Source organism: Psammomys obesus, unplaced genomic scaffold, assembly GCF_907164565.1.
Source record: "Psammomys obesus unplaced genomic scaffold, mPsaObe1.curated_primary_1811, whole genome shotgun sequence".
NCBI classification, from domain to species: domain Eukaryota; kingdom Metazoa; phylum Chordata; class Mammalia; order Rodentia; family Muridae; genus Psammomys; species Psammomys obesus.
In genome coordinates this window covers 15,093,860-15,117,195 of record NW_026595981.1, presented here as the reverse complement: position 1 = coordinate 15,117,195, position 23,336 = coordinate 15,093,860, and the positions used below count along the sequence as shown (strand labels likewise).

Here is a 23,336-nt window from a genome sequence, read left to right as displayed (position 1 = left end):
TCTTACTGTTTGGCTCATGCCTACTCGAAATTTGCTTTTCTTTGCCCAGTCTCCTTTGACATTATCTTTCAGTATCTGAAACAACTCATTTGATTGTAGCTGCTTATTGTTTTTCTCACACCACTGATTGCAGAAATCTTGACTTGCTCACAAGGACAAGAATTTAGTGCTTTACCTATTTGTTATTGAACTTAGATACCTGTGGAGGAGCAGAGAAATGAAAACAAACAGCAAGAAGTTGGGGCTGTTTCAGGAGACTGTGCTGTTAAGAGCTCATGTTTCACAAAGCCCCAAGTCCTTTCCTGAAGCATTTCCTATCTTCCACAAGGTTGGGCTGTGTGATGCCAGCAGAGTCTTAACATTTCTGCTCCAAGAAAAAGGAACAGCATTCCTGAGCTGCTTGAGTTCCTGAAAGAAAAGAGAAGTACAGTTGCAGAGGGACTGTTGCCTTTGGAGACCAAGTAAAGGAGATAGTGCAGTAACTTTCAGTCATCTTTCATATCTTGGCTTTATGAAAATTTCACGTTCCATAAAGAGGATCAGTTAAGGAAAGTGAAAGGAGGCATTCCTAATCCCCACCCACCCCAGAGAGACTTGAGAGAGGAGACAAAGTAAGGAGAGCAAAAGTGAACACTCAAGAATGGGGAGAGTAGTTTCTCTCCCTCTTTCTCTCTCTTTCTCTGTCTCTCATTTTTTGTTTTGTTTCGAGACAGGGGTTCTCCTTGGCTGTCCTGGATTGGCTTTGTAGATCAGGCTGTCCTTGAACTCAGAGCGACCTGCTTGCCTCTGCCTCCCTGAGTGCTGGAATTAAAGACGTGTGCCACCACACCCAGCAAGAGTAGTTTTCCTGAATGAAAGCTGCCATGCCAGTGTTTTTAAGTAACCCATGATTGTATACATAGCTGATGTTATTTTGAAGACCTCTGCTGTGGTGTACAAGTTGCCTCCATTTCTAAAGCTGCTCATTTTCTTTCTTCAGGATGATCTGAACCTGTAGGTCTTACTTCATAACGGGAAATGTATTGTCTAATTTGACATTCACATTAAAATCACTAAGTGGTGGCCACTTCTAAGTCACTGTCAAATCACATATATCACAACTTTTTTTTCTTAGACTGAGTAGTCAGCATCACTTTGTCCTCTCTTAAAATGACAACAGAGTGAGATGAGTACACTAGTCCATTTTTCCCATTTTTCTCTGGTCCTTATACATGACCTGGTTGTAGGCTGTCCCATACCAGACTCAACTTTTCAGTTGCTGCACAACCTACGTTGTCTTAGGTAGGGTATTGTTGTGATGAAATACCATGACTGAAAGCAAGTTGGGGAAGAAAGGGTTTATTGGGCTTACACTTGTACATCACTGTTCATCATTGGAGGGTGTCAGGATAGGAACTCAAGCAGGGCAGGAACCTGGGGGCAGGAATGGAAACAAAGGCAATTAAGTACAGGTTTTTACTGGCTTGTTCCTCTTAGCTTGCTCAGGTTGCTTTCTTATAGAACCCAGGACCAGGAGCTGGGGCATGGCACCACCTACACTGGTCTGGCTCCTCCCCCATTAATCATTAGTTAAGAAAATGCACAACTTAATTTTATGGAGGGATTATCTATCTATCTATCTAGTCACTTTACTTCCCAATCGTAGTTCCCTCTCTCCTGCCTTCCTTGTCCCAAACACTTTCCCGCTTACCTGTACTCCCCTTCCCACCCCAACCACTACCCATCCCAACACATCAAGTCCCATCAGGACTGAGTGATGCAACCTCTACCACAGTGGCCTGGCAAGGCAGCCCAGTAGGGGGAAGTGACAGAAAAGCATACAAGAGAGTCCTTGTCAGAGACAGCCCTGCTCCCCTTATTAGAGAACCCATATGAAGACTGAGCTGTCCATTGGATACATATGTATAGGGAGCCTAGGTCCAGTCCATACATGATCCTTGGTTGGTGTTTCAGTCTCTACAAGACCCCATGGGCCCAGGTTAGTTGCCTATGTTGTTCTTCTTGTGGAGATCCTGTTCCCTCCAGGTCCTTCTATCCTTCCTCTCACTCTTCCACAAGGCTCCCTGCACTCTGCCCAATGTTTGGCTGTCTCAGTATCTTTTTTGATCTCTTGCTGGGTGAGGCCTCTCAGAGGGCAGCTATGCTAGGCTCCCCTCTGCTAGCACAGCCGAATATTGTTAACCTCTTGAAACTGAAAAGCTTTGTAAGACAAAGGACACTGTCAACAGAACAAAATGGCAGCCTATGGATGGGGAAAAGATCTTCACCAACCCTACATCTAACAAAGGGCTATTATCCAAAATATATAAAGAACTCAAGAAATTAAACATCAACAAACCAAATAATCCAAGTTAAAAATGGGGTACACATCTAAACAAAAAATTCTCAACAGAGGAATCTCAAATGGCCGAGAGGCACTTAAAGAAATCCTCAGTGTCCTTAGTCATCAGGAAAATGGAAATCAAAAGGACTCTGACATTCCATCTTACACCTATCAGAATGGCTAAGTGACAGCACATGCTGGCAAGGATGCAGAGAAAGGAGAACCCTCCTCCATTGCTGGTGAGAGTGTGAATTTGTACAACCACTCTGGAAATCAATCTGGAGGTTCCTCAGAGAATTGGGAGGAATTTTCTTAATTGAGGTTCCCTCCTCTGGTGACTGTAGCTTGTGTCAAGTTTACATAAAACCTAGCAGGCATATATGCCAAGAAGTACCAGCTAGATGCTTTATATTTATGAACTAGTCCATGACGGCATTCATGAGAAAATTTTTATATGTTTGCTAGACTCTCACCAGCCATAATACCTGTCTTTAGAAGACTCCCCCCAGTGTCCCCATATCAGTGATACATGGACAACACTAATTTTATCCAATGGGTTCCTTTTTAGAAAAGAGAAAAAAATAAAAGGACGTAAGGTTGGAAAGTGAGTGTGGAAGGAATTGTAGAAAGAAATGGGTTAAATGATCACAATACATTATATACATGACTGATAGTCTCAAAGAATAAATGCAAGTATTATATGTTTTTAAAAAGATACTCTGCCTTTAATAAAAACCCTGGATTTACCATCACTGTGGGTTCCCCAAAACCCATCCTTAAAATGTTTTGTTTTCCCCTCTCACTTTTTTCTAACCATCCCTTTTCTCTTTTTCTATTTTGGGGATTTTTGTTTATTTCTTGAGACAGGTTCTCTCTGGCTTTAGACTCAAGCCCTCTCTTTCCTCAGCCTCCTTGTGCTGGTATTACAGGAATGTAGCAGAGTGCTCACCTAATACCACCTTTTACTGTTCATAATTACTTAGTGTGTTAGATTTTTTAATTCAATGGATATTTTATAAGCCATAGTTAGCTTTTTTTTCTTTAGATATATCATGTTGTGCCCAAGCCTCTGTATTTCTTTCCTGAAAACTAAATACTTTACAAAGCATGTGAACCCCTCACTCCCAGTCACATTTCCCCCTGTATTCATGAGAAGAACAGTCCGCAGCTTTGCGAAGAGCCTCATTAGGCACTCTCTGCTCCTTCTCTGACTATGCGGTGAGCTCTTACACAGTGGGAACTAGCAATTCCCCCTGTGTCAATTGGAAAAGACATGTGCATCTTCAGAGACCTATTATGTGGCCAGACGTCTCTGGAAAAGAAGCTTTCCTGGGAGCTTATGAAGCTATTATTATCATTAGTAGATTTTTGCAGCCTTGCTATTAAACCAACAAATCTCTCCCTGACTGGTATCATACTTTGTCCTTCTGTTTTCCTTCTAGCGATCTCTGTGCTGAGGACAGACTGTTGGAGAGACATTGGAAGTTCTTGACCTCGCAGCTTGTGAAGTGCTTTGAAGTGAATATTGAAGCACGCTGTCAAGGAAGGGTGGGAATTCTGCTCTGCTTACAAAGCTCCTATGAGTATTCAAGATGTATTATTTTAATCTTTGCAGTGACAGCAGAAAAAAAAAATCTAATGGTTTATGATAAGGAGATTTCGTTTGCCTGAGTGTGCTGAGGTGTTACAATGCACTTGTATATAAATCAACATATTGCAGATGTGCAGTCTACAAGAAAAAGGTGTATGTGTGTGTACTTGTACTGCTATTAGTTGGTCTGCCCATAGCGTTTTTTAATTGAAGCTATCTAATTTATAGAGCTTGAAGTAGGAGAGAAATTATTTTCTAGAAGATACTACAGTTAGGCAGCCCTTTTGTCATTTACAAAGTATTTAGTGTGTGCGTGCGTGTTTGCCCATGTGTGTTTTCATATGTAGGTACATTCATGAGCGAGTCTGCATGAATGTGCATGGACATGTTGTGTGTGTTTGCGTTTGTGTTGGGGGTACTTTAAAGTTGCCAACAGGTTTCATCTATCACTTTCCACCTTTCTTTTTGAGACCAGATAATCTCACTAAACCTGGAGCTCACAGATTTGCTCTTCTTGCTGGCCAGCAAGCCCCAGTGATCCTCCCTTCTCATGCTCACTGTCATGGGGATTACGAGTGTATTCAACTTTTTACGTGGATGCTGGAGGTGGAAGTCAGGTCATCATGCATGGCCCACCAAATAGATCTTTAAAAGGTGTAACAAAAGAATTTAAAAGTTAATTTATAAATGTACAAGATTGATATAAAGACAACTTTATAACCCTATAGGAAGTCACAAAAGATACGCCAAGTTCTTTGACTGAAAGTAACATTATAAACAAAAGGTACTAATACCTTTTCAATTTATAAGTCTAGTATGATTTTCTAACAATACCATTGCTTTGTCTATTTTTTAATTAAGGAAACTTTGAAATTAATATGTACATATCAAAATCCAAAACAGCTAGGACAAGTTGGCTAAATAAATTAACAAGGGAGAATTGGTTTTCCCAGATGTAGGAACATTATAAAGCCTGTGTAATTAAAGTAGATTAATTTTAGTGCACACATAAATAAGCTAATCAAAGGAATCAAATGAAAATGACAAGAACGATTCAAATACAAGAATTGGTGTGTGGGGGAAGGTTGCATCTCAAGTCAGAGGTGGCAAACTGCTCATAAATGTGACTCATACATGCAGAGACCTTTCCAGGGAGGAAAGGTCAGGGTTGGGTCTGTATTTTATATTCATGCTAAGATGGTTAGCAAGGATTTTTAAGAAAATGCATGGAATTGACTTACTGACCTTGGAGTGGGAAAGGAATTTTTAGTTCAAACTTAAATACAGAAACCATCAAGGATCAGTGAACTCAGTCACATATTTTTACATAAAAATGCGGACAACCAAAAACAAAGAGAGGAAAACGTATTTGAAGTTTTAGTGCTGACTGAGGGATATTAAACAGAAAAATAAATAAATAGAAAACGACAAAATAAGTGGTTTGTTGTTTTTCTTTTCTTTTTTTTTCCCCTAAAATAGATCTAAAAGCAAAAGGAAAGAAGTAAAACTCTATCTTTCTTAATAAAAATTTTCATTAAAAAGACTTAAGATTCAGAAATTAACCGTGTTAATCATGTTGATTTCATTCGGAACAATAGACACTATTTGGGGGAATAGTTGAAATTTGTATCAGTTGCTTTATGACATGCCTTGTGATTTCATCCTCTTCATATTTACTCATTTCTGATATATTTTTATGCCTACCTATTTTTTTTTGTTTTTGATACAGTAAAATACCTCATTTTTAGAAGTTATTGAAACTAAATTGCCACATCTTAATCAGAGATTGTATGCATGATGGTAAATTTTTTTAATCAGATTTGGATTATTATAATTTAATTAAGTTGTAAGAGAAGAAATTGATATATCACAGTAAAGCCATGTTTTCTGAGGTAAATTCATCATATAAAACAAAGTGCTTTCTGTCTTGTTCCAGATTCTGTTTTTGCTGACATTATCTTTTCTCTCTTCTGACTCAGCAAGCTGGATAAGCAATATGTCTTCATTGAGTACTTATAGTTTTAGTAAAAAAACAAGTGCTTTGCTTCTCTGTCGTCTGTCAAAGTGGTGGGGACATACATGTGTAACATTATTAGAACCTCTACTGATTAACGGGCTTACAAGCTTGTATAAAAGAAAGGGGTACAGAGCAGGAAAGATGGCTCAGGAGGGAAACCTTCACACCCACGTGAAAAGCCTGGTTTGATGGAATCCTTCAGTTGTCCCCAGGCTGAGGAAATAGAGACAAATCTCTCTATCAGATCAGTGATCCCTAGGTCCAGCGGGAGTTCCTGCCTCAAAATCTAAGATGTAGAATGCCTAAGGAGGACACCTGATGTCAATCTCTCCACAGGCACTTGGATGCACACCTGCATGTACACACACCCACACAAACACAGGTGTACTACACACGTGTAAATGAAAAAAGAAAAAGGCAGGAAACCAGCATGGGTGAAGGGGCACACATACAAAATAAAGTTTCAGAAATCTTGGGTCTTGCTAAGGAGATAGTTCAGCCAGTAAAATGCCTACCAAACAAGCAGAAAGGCCTGAGTTTGTATCCTCAGAATCGAGGATGGTAGTCCACTCCTGTTACCCCAGCCCTAAAGCTCTTGGCCATCTAGGCTAGCTGAGTTGATCAGGTTCAGATTCACCAAGACATGCTGGTGAAACACTGGAGGGAGAAAGTAGGCAAGGGAAGACACCTGACATTGAGCTCCAGTTAGGTGTACCATATACCCGCCTTTACATGCACCCACATGCACAGAGCTGCATTAACAAGCACAACACGCATGCAGCCTTGTAGTTTGGATGGACAAAATTAAACTCATGCTATTGTGCAGAAGTTTCAACACTGGCGTCTCCATGTAAAGAAGTAATGTATTATTTCTGTTAACATTGCATCCAGTTTGGGTGGGGTTTAGATTGAAAATTTTATATTTATTTCACAGCATGCTAAAGTAGAAAAGGTTTGGGTTTTAATGCTAGGGAAAATAATTTAAGTTACACTTTGCATCTGGCTTGTAATAGTAGATAGGCCGTGTAGTTTCCCTGTAACTTGTATCTAAAATCAGATTAATATTGTTTACCTTGTGAGGCTCCTGGAGGAGGAAACCTACAGTAGTCCCTAGCTCTATTTATGTTTAGTAATGACTCCAAATTCTGGGACAGGCATGCTTCCTCCACACTCCCTCAACCTCCTGTGTGCCACTCTCAGCACACTCACACCTCTTGGAATCTGACTGTCTCTGAGGCTAGTTTCGCTTGTCCATCTGTGCACTGCTAGGCATGTTTAGATGAGTGAAATAATTTGGGCACTTAAATTTTAATACTTTTAAATGGGATTTCTTTAAAAATGCTAATTTGGCATTATGTGAAATACACTATAGAGACGTAGCATTGGCACATGCTTATGTTTTTTTGGATGTGTTCCAGGGAGACTTGAGCACCTATGTCCTGTAAGAACAACCCTCCACTAGGTGGGGATATTAGTCAATTGAGTAACCAGTGGAAAGAGGCTTGGATTTCGTTTTCTTGTCTTTCCAAGAGGCTAGTTGACTTCTGAGGGCATGTCACTAGCACATGGCAGTATAGTAGTGTGAACTTGATTCTTTTCCCTGTGTCTATTACACTTTCCATGGTGTAAAATAAAGTGAATGCATCTGAAATATTTCATATAATCTGTGACACATGGTGTCAATAAACAGTAGCTACTCTTACTTTAGATCAGAACGTCTTCTTGAGGTCTGAGACTGCCCCATGTAGGCATTATTAAAGCAATCTAAAATGTTCAGGCAAACACTTCTTTAAAATTGAACTTTGTGTGGCCGCAGTGACTCTAGACATAGAGTTAGTATTAATCAAGGCTCTTTCTTCAAGTCATCACCACCACCACGCTTTTAGGGGTAGGACTGAGTAACTTTCTTACTGCTGGAGTTTTACTGATGACAGTGCAGTGGCTTGGTGGCATCATTCCCCTGGCTCCTCATGACTGGACTATTCCTCTTGCTTGCTACTAAAGGGCTAGGAAATTGAGCTCTGATGTTAACACTCAGGGAGTATAACTCTTGGCTGAGCTCCCTAAAGACTTGATTGTTGATTCTTTGTCCAGGGTCCCTTCAGTTTGTGTAGAAAGAGGTTTTTAATCTCCTGTGTACAATGGTTGGGGGAAAGGTAGGGTAACCCCTGTCCCTGGTTTTACTTCTCTGACTCTGTGATTGATTTAAAGCAAGCATAAGGTAAAGGGAGCAATTTGTTAAGTTTCTACTATGTGTATATACACTGATGAAATCATCAGTATTATCAGGGGCCTGTTGTGTCAGTTTAGCGGAAACTTAGAGAAGCCTGGAAAGAAACGTCAATAGGAGCCAAGGTAATGAATGCCAAGAATTCTGCTGTAGCCTCTATAGCCCAGTTCCAGCTGAGGAAGCAGGCACTGTGCATCCATGTGGAAAAGCACAATGCCTTTGAGTCTCCTCACTCGGTTCTTCAGTGAATTGGTTGTACATAATGATCCAAATGTGGTTTACAACTTTAAGATACTGGCCATTTTCAATCAATTATACCTTCTCACAGTTAAAAAAGTTTTAAAGAAAAACCTGCACTTTGGTTAAAAATGACACCTTAGACCTTAGAATGTATCTTCTCTCCCTCCCAGGAGTATACTTGTAAAAGAGATTAAAGGATTACACATAGTGTACATTTATGGTGTTAAAGGGAATTCCTAGGCTTCATTCATATTTCCCACTCACAGGTAGTGAATCTGTGCCTGAACGTAGTTTGTTTTAATTAAGCAACTCTGTATTATTCACTGTGGATTAAACAAGACATTAAAACAATGTCTTTTTCCTTTTCCTAGGAAAGAATTTAAGAAACACGTGCAGTGGAGTAATATGAGCTGGAGTCATAGACTCTGCGGGAAGACCCTCGGGGGAATTGGTGAGATAGGAATTGCTGTTTTCTTCTAGTGTGTTGTGTAATTATTCTTCTGACTGCGCTCCACAGCCTTGTGCTCACAGGAGGCCCTCTCCAATCTTTCGCATTTTTTTAAGCTTATTGCTTGTTGTAATCACTGCTGCAAACATCACTGTGTTCCTCGCTTGCACTAAAGAGCACGGATTTATACATTCATAGTGCTGTAGGGATAGGCACATCTATATATGGAGAGCTGGCTTGATGCTTCAAGTGTTATCATCAATGTCTAAAATGTCATAAATAAATAAAATATACCAATATTAATATATTAGTGATGTATAAAGAAAATGCACCATGATAAAGAAAATAAACCAATATGAATATATGTCCGTATTTTGTTTATCACCAAGTATATATAATGACTTTATGTAATGTCGGAACTACACTGGAATGTTCTAAGACTTGAAAAATGATTTTCTGATTTTCTAGTGTGAGGAAAAGAAGAACATTTAGACTCCCCAAGTTCTTCATTTGCATCTTTGTTGAATCTAAGGCAACAGTGATAAAAGTATGGATAAAGATACATCTGCTACGCAACCATCCAGCTTACTTGAAAGGTAATTTTTAAGTGTAATTTAATATGTTTTGAAATGTGTATATTATTAGTGAGCATTCAGTTTAGGTTTCACTTTGTTTTGAATCCATGTGGCCTAGGGAAGCAATACTGAGTAAAGTAATACGTTGCGTTATTTGGGCCTTGGCATGTGCTAGAGAGCCTTCCATACCTATGATAATAATCACCTTTGAAACATGGGAGACTCATGGCTCAGGTTTCAGCGTCTCAGTGTGTTCACTTTTCTTTGAGCCTGTGGGGACACGGCAACATCATGTTTCAGGTGGTCTCTTCACTGCGCAATGGCCAGAAAGCAAGTCTCAGTGTCGCTTTCAGGGCCATCCCCTGGAAAATCTAATGCTCTACAACTAGGCCCTGCCTCTTAAGGGTACCACCAGCAACTTAAGGGTACCACCAGCAACTTCTCAATGGCACTTCAAGCTAGTAGCCAAGCCTTTTAAAACAGGGGCCTTTGGGGGACCGTAGTGCAGTGTAAATCAATACCCAGAGAAACCCTGCATTCTCAAGCGGGGCGTGGTGGTGCATGCTTGCAATCTCAGCATTCTGGGAGGCTGAGGCAGGCAAATATCAGTAAGTTTGAGGCCAGCCTGGTCTACAAAGTGAGTCTAGGACAACCAAAGCTACACAGAGAAACCCTGTCTCAAAATGGGATTTCTCAAAAATCAAATTAAAAGAAAGAAACCCTGCATTCTCTTTGAAATCCCTTGTACAGATTGTTCTAAAAGAAAAAAAAAAGAAAGAAAGAAAAGAAAAGATCTGGTATAATTCTTGTGAACTTATATAGGATTAGGTTTTTTTTCTGACTAACTATCCCCAAATGTCTTAACACAGTAAGATTTTATTTTTTTCTGACAGTTCTGTAGGTTGCCTGGAAAATTCTTGCTGAAAATAGTTGGCATAACAGTGTGTGACACCTCAGAAGGCTGGGTGGTGGAATTCACTTTCTACCCCAATCTATCAGCCTTCAGAAGGCTAACTTGGGCCTCATCAAAGAATAGCAGAACAGTTCCTAGCGGGCAGCATAAATGTTTTACAAATACCTATCTTCCTCACATTTTAATACTGCTGATATCCTATAGAGCAAAGTAATCCAATAGGCAAGTCCAAATTCAAGCAGTAAAGATAATGATGACTTTTTGAAAGATCTCTGCTGAGCAGCTAGTGGATAGCAACCAGAGAAACTGGTAAATATTTTATAAACATATAACATATATAAACATATATTTTTCCAAGGTTCAAACAGGGAAGATCTACTCTAATCCTTATGCTTTCCTGTGTCCTCAGTCTTCCTGTAGATAATCACTGTCATTGTTAGTTCTTTTTTGCTTGTCCTTTTTGCATAAGCAAATGCATATACATGTATACATAGGCATTTATATGTATGTATGCCATTATTTCAGAATAGTCTAAAATGAAAGGGTATGTTTGTGTGTGTGTGTGTGTGTGTGTGTGTGTGTGTGTGCGCGTGTGTGAATAACTTGGACAGAGGGTTTTATAAATATTAAATTTATCAGTGTATTATGTTCATATCTCTTAACAGAGGTCTCAGTTAAGATTTATTTCTGAGTTTACTTAAGTTTTGTTCAACCACAGGGCTCAAAAATACAACTTTGTGACACAAAGTTTTGTAGAGTTTTGTAGAGTTCTTCTGACAGTTCTCTTTTGATGGCATGGCATTTCTCTTGTGTAGCAAAAACTACAGTTGGAGTAAGTGCCTTGTAACAATAAAATTCTCTCCCTAAATTAAAAGGATAATTTTTTGAGATTTACATGGAAGTAAATTTATTTTGCTTTAAGTAATTGCTTACCTGGTATGTGAACACATTTGGTTTTTGAGTCCTTCACTTTAATCCTATGAACAAGTTAAAAAAAAAAAAAAGCAAAAAAAAAAAAAAAAAAAAAAACAAATCTTGGGCACTTTTCAATAAATTCATGAATTTACCTAAGCAGCTTATAAAAACTGTTTCTTTTACTCCTAAGAAATCAGCACTGCTGCTGTCACTAATTGTTTTATGTGAGAATTTAAAACACAAAAATTAGTTTGACTTCTTTTCTATGATATGGTTCAAGTGTCGTTGTGAGTAGGCACAAACTATTTGGGTTATCTACATCTGGCTATTTTATTTAACAAACAACTGATCTGTTTCATCGTAGGGATCCTGCCTTTCAAGTGATTTCAGTTCCTAAGGAAACAGGTCTAGGTCTGAAGATCCAGGGTGGAATTAACAGGAACGAAGGACCGTTGGTATATATTCATGAAGTCATTCCTGGAGGCGACTGTTACAAGGTAAACATAACTCCCCAGTTTAAATAATAATAATAGTAATGACAAGAACCCACCAGTGGTAAGATTCAGCTTCTTCCTTCATCAATAAATTTTTCATACGCATTGCATGTCCTCAATGAAATGTTCAAGGGGACCTTTACCCTCAAGGACATTTGCCCTAACATAAAAATAAATTCTGCAGGTATACATAGTAAGTATGTCAGGCTCTCACTCAAGGCTGTACATTACGTACTTGTGTGCTGTCAGCTTGTCTCTGAAGCAGGAATATCTCAGTAGAGAAATTACATGTGCAGACATGCTGCCCATACACCTGCTGTGTTTGGGTCAAGTTGGTTTACCTGACCTTGAGCGGCATCCATTTCGCCTCCTAAAAGCAAACGGAAAGAAAGCAACAAGCCAAATGTCTCATTTCCAAATGTGCACTAATTCTCCCTGACTCACTAGTTGACCTTATGATTTGTCCACCAGAAGCCAGATCTAGAATTATGAGCAGAAAGCAGTTAGCTTTCTTTTTTTAATCTCACCCTTGGTGCAGAAAGTATGTGACACAGCACCTATTTCTTTGGTGGCTTAGAAACTGAGCACCAAATTTTAAACAAAACTCCAGCAGCATAGTTGACAGACTGGCTATGTTATTGGCACTGTCATCTCTTTGAGATTTCCTTTTTATCCACCTAGATATCATGATAAAGGGTCTTCTAAGTTTGTTTTATAATTGTCCTTTGGGGGTTTTGTCAAATAAATAATTCCACTTTTGTTCTTATCCCATTGCAGACACTCACTTTCAAACAATTTGTCTCTTCAATTGGATTTTTATTTTCTCACTAAAAAAAAAAAACAAAAAAAAAAAACAATCCGTTCCACCAAAATCGTTGTAACAATCAAGCTGTGTCAGGTTTGTTCTTCTCACAAGGCCTTTGTCCTGGCTCATTTTATGTCACAAACAACTATAGTAATCTGGGAGGAGAAAAACTCAATTGAGAAACTGCTTCTATAAGATCAGGTTGTAGGAAAGCTAAGGTATTTTCTTAATTAGTGCTTGATGTATGAAGGTCCAGCCCGTTATGGGGGGGGGGGGCGACGCCCTTGGGCTACTGGTCCTGGATTATGTAAGAAAACAGGCTGAGCAAGCTGTGAGGACCATACTATTTAGAAGCACTTCTTCACAGCTTCTGCATGAGTCCCTGCCTCCCTCCACATTCCTTCTCTGCTTGAGTTCCTGCCCCAACTTTCCTCAGTGATGGACTGTTACTTGGAAGTATAAGAGAAATAGACCCTTTCCTTTCCTCCCTAAGTTGCTTTTGGGTGTGGTGTTTCTTCACAGCAATAGAAACACTAAGCATCTTTCCAATATACTTTTTAAGTTCTAAATTATCACTAGTCTATTATAATGATAAACACTTTAGCCATTCAAATTAAACTATTAGCCATGTAACATAGTTTAATGTAATAAAAAAAATTCAGGTACTCCCCCTCCACACACACACAGAGGGCACATCCTTTTGGTAAGAATTGAGAGGTTCACTGTCATTTCAGTTCTAAAGCTTAGAGATGTGGTGGGAGAATGGGAGACTGAGGAGGCATTTATTATAAGTTGGATGTTTGCTTTCTTGTTTGAGATAGAAGCTTTAATTTTTCAGTTCTGGATTGCCTGGAACTCACTACATAACCCACACTGGCCTCCAACTCATGCCACTCCTCCTAATTCAATCTCCCAGATGTTCAGGTTCAAGGCATAAGCCACCATTCCTTGTTTACTGAGATGCTTTTGGTAGGGTGCAAAAATAGTTCAAGGTGCCAGATAAATAATACAAAATTGCTTTTAATACAAGTAACAATTTATGTTCTTTTATTTCCACATAATAGATAAAAAGCAGTAATTTTAAATGGCTCTTTATCTGCAGTAAATCATAGCAGATTAAGAAATTATACTCATGGTATATACCTTTTCTTGTAGGTTGATGTGTGTCAAAAGGCAAAACTTTCTAATGGACTGTTTTCTTCACTTACCACTAGAGAGCAGCATGGAGTTATTAATGTGCAAAAGAAGAAAAAACAATTAGAAAAAAGTATAGAAAAATAAGTGATTCTCTAGTCCTTATATTTATTTTTTAGTATTTTCTTAAGATGGAATGCTATAGGTAAATACAAAACACATGCAATTTTACTGTAAAGTGTTCTCATGATAATATGCTTCTAGTGAACTAGATTCTGTTTTAAGCAAGCCTTCCACCAGTTTGGCCTTGAGCTCTCTCAGTAGTCCATGCAGAACTTGAGCTTGCCATACTCTTTTCTTTGCTTCCTAAGTAGCTGATGTTCCAGATTTGACCCACCAAATCTAACAGAATTTCTACACGGTGGTTAAATCCATAGAAAGCATAGGCTTCAACGTTTTCCTTACTAGGATGCCAGGTGGATTGTTAATTATTTTCTTCATTTCATGTGTACTTTAACTTGCTTATAATGTTTTTAAACAGAGTTTCTCTTTCTTTATCTGTGTGTGTGTGTGTGTGTGTGTGTGTGTGTGTGTGTGTGTGTATGGGTGTGAGTGTGTGTCAGAATGTCTGTGTGGTGTGTGTACATGTGTATATGTGTGTTGGTATGGGTACATATATGTGTACATGAAAATGATGGAGACCAGAGGTCAATGTCAAGTATCTTTATTTATCACTCTCTACCTTAATTTTTGAGCCAGGATCTTTTACTGATCCTAGATCTGGCTGATTAAGCTAGACTGACTGGCCAGTTAGTTCTAAAGATCCACCTGTCTCTGCCTTCCCAGAACTGGGATTGCATATGTTTTTTGTTTTGATTTTTGTTTGTTTGTTTTTATGTGGGTGATGGGGTCTGTACTAGGGTTGTCCTGCTTGCATAACAGGTGGTTTTTTGACTAAGCCATCTATTTTTATAATTTTTATTTTTATATTAATTACAGGTTATTTACTTTGTATCCCAGCTGTAGCCCCCTCCCTCAATCCCTCCCAATCCCATCCTCTCTCCCTCATCTCCTCCCTGCCCCTCTCCAAGTCCACTCCCCTTCCATCTGACCCTAGTTTATCAGGTCTCATCAGGACTGGCTGCAGTATCCTCCTCTGTGGCCTAGCAAGGCTGCTCCTCCCTCGCGGGGAGGTGGGGAGGTCAAAGCCAGCCACTGAGTTCATGTCAGAGACATACTGAGCTGCCATGGGCTATGTCTGAGCAGGGGTTCTAGGTTATATCCATTCATGGTCATTGGTTGGAGAATCAGTCTCAGAAAAGACCCCTATGCCCAGATATATTTGGTCCTTGTGGCGCTCCTGTCCTCTCCAGGTCTTACTAACTCCCCCTTCTTTCATATGATTCCCTGCACTCTGCCCAAAGTTTGATTATGAGTCTTAGCATCTATTTTGATACACTGCTAAGTAGAGTCTTTCAGAGGCCCTCTGTGGTAGGCTTCTCTCCTGTTTCTTGTTTTCTCCTACTTCCAGTTTCCATCTCATTTGTCTTTCTAAGTGAGATTGATCATCTTACCCCAGAACCTCTTCTTGTTTAGTTTCTTTAGATGTACAGATTTTAGTATGTTTGTCCTATCTTATAGGTGTAGTATCCACTTATAAGTGAGTATATATTGTGGGGATGGAGAGATGGCTCAGCCATTAAAGGCTAGGTTCACAACCAAAAATATAAGCCATCTTTGTAGGCCCTCAATCGTTAGGTTGTCGTTGGTTTTCATTGGTACTCTCAGCTTTATCTGCTCTTAATGCACCTGGCCTATTTCCTTTCTCACCAAACTACTTTAATGCTACTAGTAACCTACAGGCCTCTGTGTAGACTTCCCTCTGCCTTTAGCTCTTCTTTTTCTCTTCTCTATCTACCCTTACAAACTTGTCTTTCCTCAGTTTCTGAAAGAACCATTCCTTTCTTATCTCAATGCAGGTACATGGTTTCGTTAAGCTGGGAACAGCACCTCCTTCCCAATCTGCTATTCCAGGTATCAGTTTAAAGACTTCTTGGCAGAGGACTTGTTTTCTGTCCTCCGGCAGAAGTGCAGATAAAGCCAGGTTTCATTGTTCCCGTGTGTGTGGCTAGCTCTTGTTCCTGTGCTTCATATCACCTCGCTCAGTTTGTAATGGTGCACCTGTGTCTCTGATTGTCTTAACGCAGCCCAACCACTAGTCGTTATGCCTCCTGATGGCAAGGATGCCATCCAATCTCTTCACAGTAATTTCCTTAGTGTGACTCACTCGGGTATTAATGAACGGATGTTGCCATGGTCATTCTGTCACATTTCTGTCTGTGACATTTCTGCCACCGACTTCCCTCCAGACCAGGGTGCATCTCCATCTTCCCCTTAGCCCTGCATATCAGATCATGAATAACATTTAGAAATCTTCCAGTGTCTTACTTTCCTTCTTTCATTGCTGATAGCATAAAGAAGAAAGCTTCTCTGCAAATGTGAAGTAACATTGCATATTTTATTTAGTGATTCCCAAGACATGTTTAAAATGCACAGATAAGCTCTGTACATAATATGCGTATGTGGCTATTATGTACTATACCAGTTTTCCTGTAAGTGCCTATTTCTTTTCCTAGCTCTGAAATTGGGATGGCCCTCACAAACAATGCCATGGTGTCCTTGGCAGTATTCTTCATTGCTACATAAAAAAATAGAATCTCGTACAATTATTGTCACCTTAGATTTGAGAAATAGAAGAGGTTTTGTCAAGCTTGTAAGTAAAGGAAAAGGTCACATTGACCCAATGCCCACAGTTAGTGATGGCACACAAAGTGTGGAAGGCCATATTTCACTTCCAGATGAAAGCTCCTTTAATAATGTGCTGAATACATTGCTGAACTATGATCAGAGCGTTTGGGTACATAGGGGGCAAGCCTTCTGGAAGCTAGAAACCAGTCCCATTGGTGGACACTGAAGGAGCAGCAGCCAAGATGGTTCACTTTGCAGCGTCACTCTCTTCTTTGCCATTGTTGTTTTCATTATTATATAACCGTGTTAATTTCCCCAAGCTATTTACTGGACCTCATTAATTTGTTATTGACTTATTATGTTCCTTTGCACTGTGCTAAGGAAATAATCATGATAACCATGATCTATCCAACCAAAGGAATGAGTGTGACAAGTCTGTGAGTTAGCTATATTAATATTATCTAACTTGCAAAAGGGTAGAAGTAAATGTATATAAGGACAGTATAAAGTAAGTGCTGTATATAATACGGGTAAGTAAAAGTGTATTTTGTTCAGCAAAGATAGCGTTTGAGCCTGGCTGTGAGGTGTGAGGGTTCATTCTGTAGAGAAATGGGAGTAGTTATAGCATTCTTGATGAGTAGCCAAGTGTAAAATCACTGAAACATTAGCTGCTTTAAGGAGCATTCTCTGAAAAGAGGATAAGGAGTTTCTATAGAAGGTATACAACAAGGCTAGAAAACGGCTGCAGTTAGTTTAGAATGGGCTTGGAAAAGTTTAGGAGTTCCAACTTTTCCTAGCAGTGGGCTCCATCCAAGTCTCTCTATTTCGAGAGTAGTATAATTGAACTTTACTTGAAAATGGCCCATGGTAAAGAAAAGACTGATTCACCTTACCTTATTTACCACCTACAGTGTGCTTGACATGTGTTCTTTGATTCATACAATAAGCTTGTATTATAGATACATATACCAACTATTTTGCTAAAACAATGTATAGAGTCTCAGATTTTAAGCAACTTTATTATGTTTATACTAGTAACTAGAGATAAAAGAAGGACATGTCTAATTCCAAAGCTTGGAAAAAGAATCCAAAGGCTCACAGAAGGAGAATTTCCTTTCTGTGTAATAAGCCAGTTCCATCAGTATCAAGCTCATAGACAGTTTCTGATAAAACAATAATGTTATTTAAAACTTTATAATGTATTAAAATGAACAGTGATGGCATGGCAGTTCACAACAGAAGAACTTAAGTGGCCAGGAGTGCATTATTTTTTTAACATGTACAATACTGTCAAATGAGAGCGTTCAGCCTGAAGAAGAACCTGCAGACATGCCTGGGGTTTTGCTGGCCATGTGGTGCAGCTGTTCCATAACCTGTGAGTGGAAGAGGCTTGGGTATTTCCTCAAGTCATATCTGCACATACATTACATTAATCCATCTGGGGCTGAATCTACTCTTTTAGAATGCCAGGCTTTTACAAAAATGGCTTTGTTTTTATTCACATGCTCTGACTTTTAAACAGGTTTAGAAATTCATATCAGCTAATATCTTATTCTAAGAAGCAAAGAAAAACTAACCACTGCAAGTACATGTTCAAAAGTAAAAACATGTATAAACACTAGAAAGGCCAAAGGCCTTCTCTCATCCTCTCAAATCCTCCTGCAAAATGCTGCTTTAGCCCATACAGGTAAACTAAGGTCATGGAAGATGTACAGCTTGAGAAGAGAATGCAGGAGGTTGCAGGGCAGTTTGAGCCCTTTTGCCTATCTGGACTTTTTAGCCTTTTTCTCTATCCTGGAAATGATTTTCTGTAAGAAACATAAATATAGGAGTTAGCTCCAGATGTTTTTAGTTTAGTTCCTGGTTCCTGGTGAGAGGACATGCTATTCCATCCCTTTTCCTCAATGTTCGTGAGGATCTAGCTAGTATTTGCAGAGCTCTCATTAAAATTCAGATATATCTGAATGCTGAACTCCATGCTGTTCCCTCTCAGTCCCCTGCCTCTAATGCTTGTACCCAAATGCAATATAGCTGCCATCTGACCTGTGACCATCCTCACCAAATGTCCCCTTTTAAAGATATTTAATAAAATGATACTTTATTTCCAGGAAACACACAAGAAAGGAAAACTACAGCCCAGTTGTTTCAAATGAACATAGGTGGAAATTTTTTCAACAAAATACTAGCAAACCAAATTCAGGAGTGTATAAGAAGATGACACATCGTGACCAGTTGGGCTTGATCATGGATTTACAAGGTTGCTATGAAATATGTGAATCAATAAATACAGTATACCATATAAACAAACAGAAACCACAAAACATCACTATTGATGTTGAAAAGGCATTTGTTAAAGTTTAACATGCCTTCATGATGAAAGTTCTGTCGACATTAGGAATTGATTCAGCATACTTGAAAATAGGAAAGGCTATATTTTGTTGTTTTTAACAAACTCTCAAACGTTTCATTTTGTCAATAAAGACTTGGGCACCAGCTACTGGGGTGAAAGCATCTTCTTGCTCAGAGAGGCAGAGGAAGTACCCAGCTGACCTTCCTCCTCAGCTGATGTCCCAGAAGGGAAAAAAAGACAGTCCATCACTGATGGAAGTCAGGGCAGGAGCCTAGGGGCAGGAATTACTGAGGCGATCTGCTTGTTGGCCCATTCTTTGATTCTGTTCTACAGCCCAGGACACCTTATAAGGATGTGGTACTGCCTATAGTGGGCTGGGCCCCACACCTTCTCAAACTGAACATCCCTCCATTCTACTTCCTGTGTATTTCTCTATTTGTCTCCTGACTTCTTACTCTGTATGATTTTTTTCCTGTGTTCACTTCCTATCAAATGGTTGCTTGCTCTACCTCTAGACTTATGGTTGACTTTATTTAATCCAGTCTTGGATTAAAGGTATGTGCTAGGGATGAGTCACACCACAGCTAGAAACAGGTTATTCCAGTAAACAGCTCAATCTCAGGGTTCACCATATGCTCAAATATCCTGCAATAATATTTTATACAACAAACCCACACTAACACTACAGTAGATGGAGACAAACTGAGCTTTTTCTCTGAAATCAGGAATGAGACAAGGATTTCCACTCTTCTCTTTCATATTCAATACAATGCTCAAAGTCTTAGCTATAGCAATTAGAAAAAGATACAAAAGAGATAAATACAGAAAAAGAAAAAGTAGTACTGTCCTCATTTGCAAATGACATCATTCTTTAAAAGAACCTGTAGACTCTACTAGAAAACTCTTGAATTCAAATAAGTTGAGGACAGAAAATATTTTTAAAAATAGCCTTTATATTTTATTCACCAGTAGTCAATTATCAGAGGAAGAAATTAGGAAAAAAACGTTCATATTAGCTCAGATAGATAGATAGATGTCAAACACATACATTTGTATTATATATGTATGTGCTTGACATAATGTGTGTATATAATATACACATGAGTATATATAACATACATTTGTATTATATATAACTATATGTTATTTGTATATATTATGTATGTATATTATATATACATTTATATATGTATATTATATATGTATATATTATATATGTGTTTGTATTATACATTGTATTTGTATTGTACAACATAAATATATGTTATATATACTCATGTGTATATTATATGCATACATTATGTCAAGCACATACACACACATATATAATATAGATAGATATACATAAGAGCTAGAAATTCATCTAACTAGAGAAGTTCAAGACCTCTACAATGAAAGCCTCAAGACATTTGAAAAAGGAAATCAAAGAAGATGCTAAATTTTGAAAAGAACTTTCATTCTCCTGAATTGGAAGAATTAATATCATGAAAACAGCTATACTACCAAAATTTATATACAGATTTAAGTATAATTCCTATCAAAATTCTGTTGTCATATTTCCCAGCTCTAGAAAAAGCAATATAAGAATTCATAAACTGTTACTAATAAGGAATTACTTTTTGTTTAACAATGACATGATTTTTTTTTAGAATAAAACTAATAATTTTGTGTTTGATGCCTACTTCCAATACTAGTTTTAGAATATAGAACCAGAATAGGATTCAGCAAGCTAGGTTCACTGTTTTTATGTTTAAGAATGGAGAAATTGCTTCCTCTTTTTATAGTGTGTTTGCCATATATGAAAGGATATTGGGATACATCAAACTTGTGCACCATAACCAAAAGAACACCTATAAATCTGTCTAGAGTAACTTAAAAACAAGAACTTTCAGTTCTATTGAAACTTCTGTATTCTTCAATATCCACCATACTAGTAATAGAAGACTTAGACCAAAAACAACTTAGAGATGCAAGGGTTTATTTTGCTTACAGTTCCAGGTCACAGTTTGTCACTGATGGAAGTCAGGGACCTCGAGGCAGGAATAACTGAGGCTGTCTGCTTGTTGACCCATTCTTTGGCTCTGTTGTGTAACTGAAGACATCTTATAAGGGTATGGTACTGCCTGCAGTAGACTGAGCCCTATTACATGAAGTAACAATCAAGACGGTCCCTCATTGATATACCAACAAACAAACCTGATAAAGATAATTATTCAGTTAAGAATTTTTTTTAGGCATTTCTAGGCTGTGTCAGGTTAATAGTTAATATTAAGTAGCACAGATGCTCCCCCTGAATAAACTCTAGGTTTTACTTATTTTTTTATACCTTTTATAGAAGAGATTTGTTAAACTGAAATCTAGCATATTATAGACTATATACCAAGTGTTGTAGCATAGCCTTGATATAGTTGTTTTTCGTGGAAACACAATGGAACTCAATGAGCTGGGCCCAGGCAAGACAAATGAATTTATAAGATATTGGAAAATTAGCTCTTTTGTTTTGTTGGATGTGCAAAAATGTGGTGGTTGCTGCACCATATTAATCTTTCCTAGATCATTATTACTATGTCTTTTCCCCATATATTTATCAAATGGTGATTTGACTTATGACTGTAACTGTTATGCATTATGTTGTTTGACCCTGTAATTATCTTTAACCACATACTTACAGAAGAATCCAAATTAGCGTTACAAATTTTATTTTTAATTGCCTTTTAGGGTTTAATTTTTATGATTGTATTTAAGAAGAGTTATTGAGTCATTATATCCTTAGACTGTAACAGATTACACAGTACTTGAGCTGTGCTCCTATAAAGTCTGTTTTCTACAGTTATTTGCATATGGTGCACATACAAGGGTCAAAAGACAACTCACAGGAGTTGGTTCTCTGTTTTCACCATATATGTTCCAAGGATTACACTAAAGTTGCCAGGCTTGGTGACAAGTGTTGAGCCATCCACTGGCCCTAAAATCTTCTGATGAATGTTTTATATTTAATTTTCCTATGTATCATTATTCAGTGAAAAGAATGATACTATATAACTTTTTCAAAAACAATAATAACCATTCTTGTTTATAACAAATTAGCTATAACTCATAATTTTTATGAGGAATTCAATTTAGACCAGAGATTGATGACCCAAAGCATGTATTTTAGTAGGTAAGATTTTTATTTTAATATTTTTATTATTTGAACATCTCAAACATCTCCCATAACCACCTCCACTCTTCTCTCAAACACCTCCCAGATTCACCCCACCGCCCCATACCACCGACTTCTTACCCTTACTTAAAAAAAACCTATGGAATCTAGTTTGTGCTGCCCATGTGCTAATGGGTGTGGGCCAGCCAGTGGAGCTTGGTCAGCCTGTCCTGGGGCCACACTCTTAAACAAATCTGACTCACTCCCCTAGAAGCCATCAGCAGCCAATTCCTCTTCAGGCAAGGGTGGTGGGCTCACACTGGAGTGCTGACAGGCTTGATCTTATGCAGACAGCCAAAGCTGCTGTGATACCTTGAATGCCGTGGTCCTATTGTGTTCAATAGACACTGCTTCGCTCCAGTTCTCCCTGACCTCTGGCTCTTCAAGTCTCTCTGCCTCATCTTCAGCAGTGTCCCTGAGCCATACAGGAGAGGAGTGGTCCAGAGGTCCCATTTGTAGCTGAGCACTTTGCTCACTCAGAGTAGATTTTAAGTCAATTGTCTTGAATCTATAAAGATTATTTCAACACTATCAAAGTAAAAACTAAACTTTTTAAACCTTATGTGTTGTCAGCCTACCCTCTACAACAGATTCCTGAGTGAGTCAACTGATGGTCTGTTTGGGATTCACACTTTTTTATGTTTCAGTCCTTGCTTGACTGGCCAATAGCTTTTGGCCTAAGGCAACATATTCTGGCAGGATGTGACAGAGTGAAAATGTTCACCTAATGTCAAGGAAGCAAAGGAGAGAAGAAAAGAGGGTTCCATAATTCTCTTTTAATATGTCCCTAATGCTTCCAGTGCCTCCCACTCACCTTACCTCTAAAAATCTCAGCTGCTTCCAATAATGCCAAGCAGGGGCCAAGCTTCTAGAACACAAGACTTCTGGAGGACACTCAGAATATAATCCTTTGTTTTTTCTGTAATACTGGCAATAATATTTTCTGTCTTTGTACTAAATCTGTAAAAGAGCAGAACTTTGCTTTTCAGTTGAATTAAGAGGAAAAAAAACAAGTGACAGAAATACTAGTCCAATAACCACATTCAATCTTGTAATTGATAATGCTGTGTCATATATTTGGCATAGTTATGCACAGGGCCAGGGCCTAACAAAGACAAACAGTTAAAATTGGTGATTATCAGCATAACATTGCAATAATGATATATGCACAGCCTGGAAGGCTTGTCTAGCAAGTCCAGTAAAGAGGATGCTTGATTACTAACTGAGATTTGGATAAAACCAATATAATTAGTTCTCAACTTTATTTTTAAAAGTCAGTATGCATGTGTACATTGTGTGTGTGTGTGTACATGTATGTGTGTATGCGTTGATGTGTGCATGTGAATATACG

The 23,336-nt window shown here is 38.5% G+C and overlaps 1 protein-coding gene across 1 annotated transcript in view; it reads left to right on the top strand.

Moving 5' to 3' along the window:
• Stxbp4 (syntaxin binding protein 4) overlaps positions 1-23,336 on the top strand; it is a 144,024-nt gene that overhangs the window by 7,666 nt on the left and 113,022 nt on the right. The window contains exons 2-5 of the mRNA XM_055620476.1: positions 3,766-3,871; positions 8,773-8,852; positions 9,318-9,445; positions 11,617-11,749. Of these exons, the coding sequence (XP_055476451.1) occupies positions 9,399-9,445; positions 11,617-11,749 (180 nt within the window). The 5' untranslated portion in view covers positions 3,766-3,871; positions 8,773-8,852; positions 9,318-9,398. The remainder of the gene's footprint in view (positions 1-3,765; positions 3,872-8,772; positions 8,853-9,317; positions 9,446-11,616; positions 11,750-23,336) is intronic.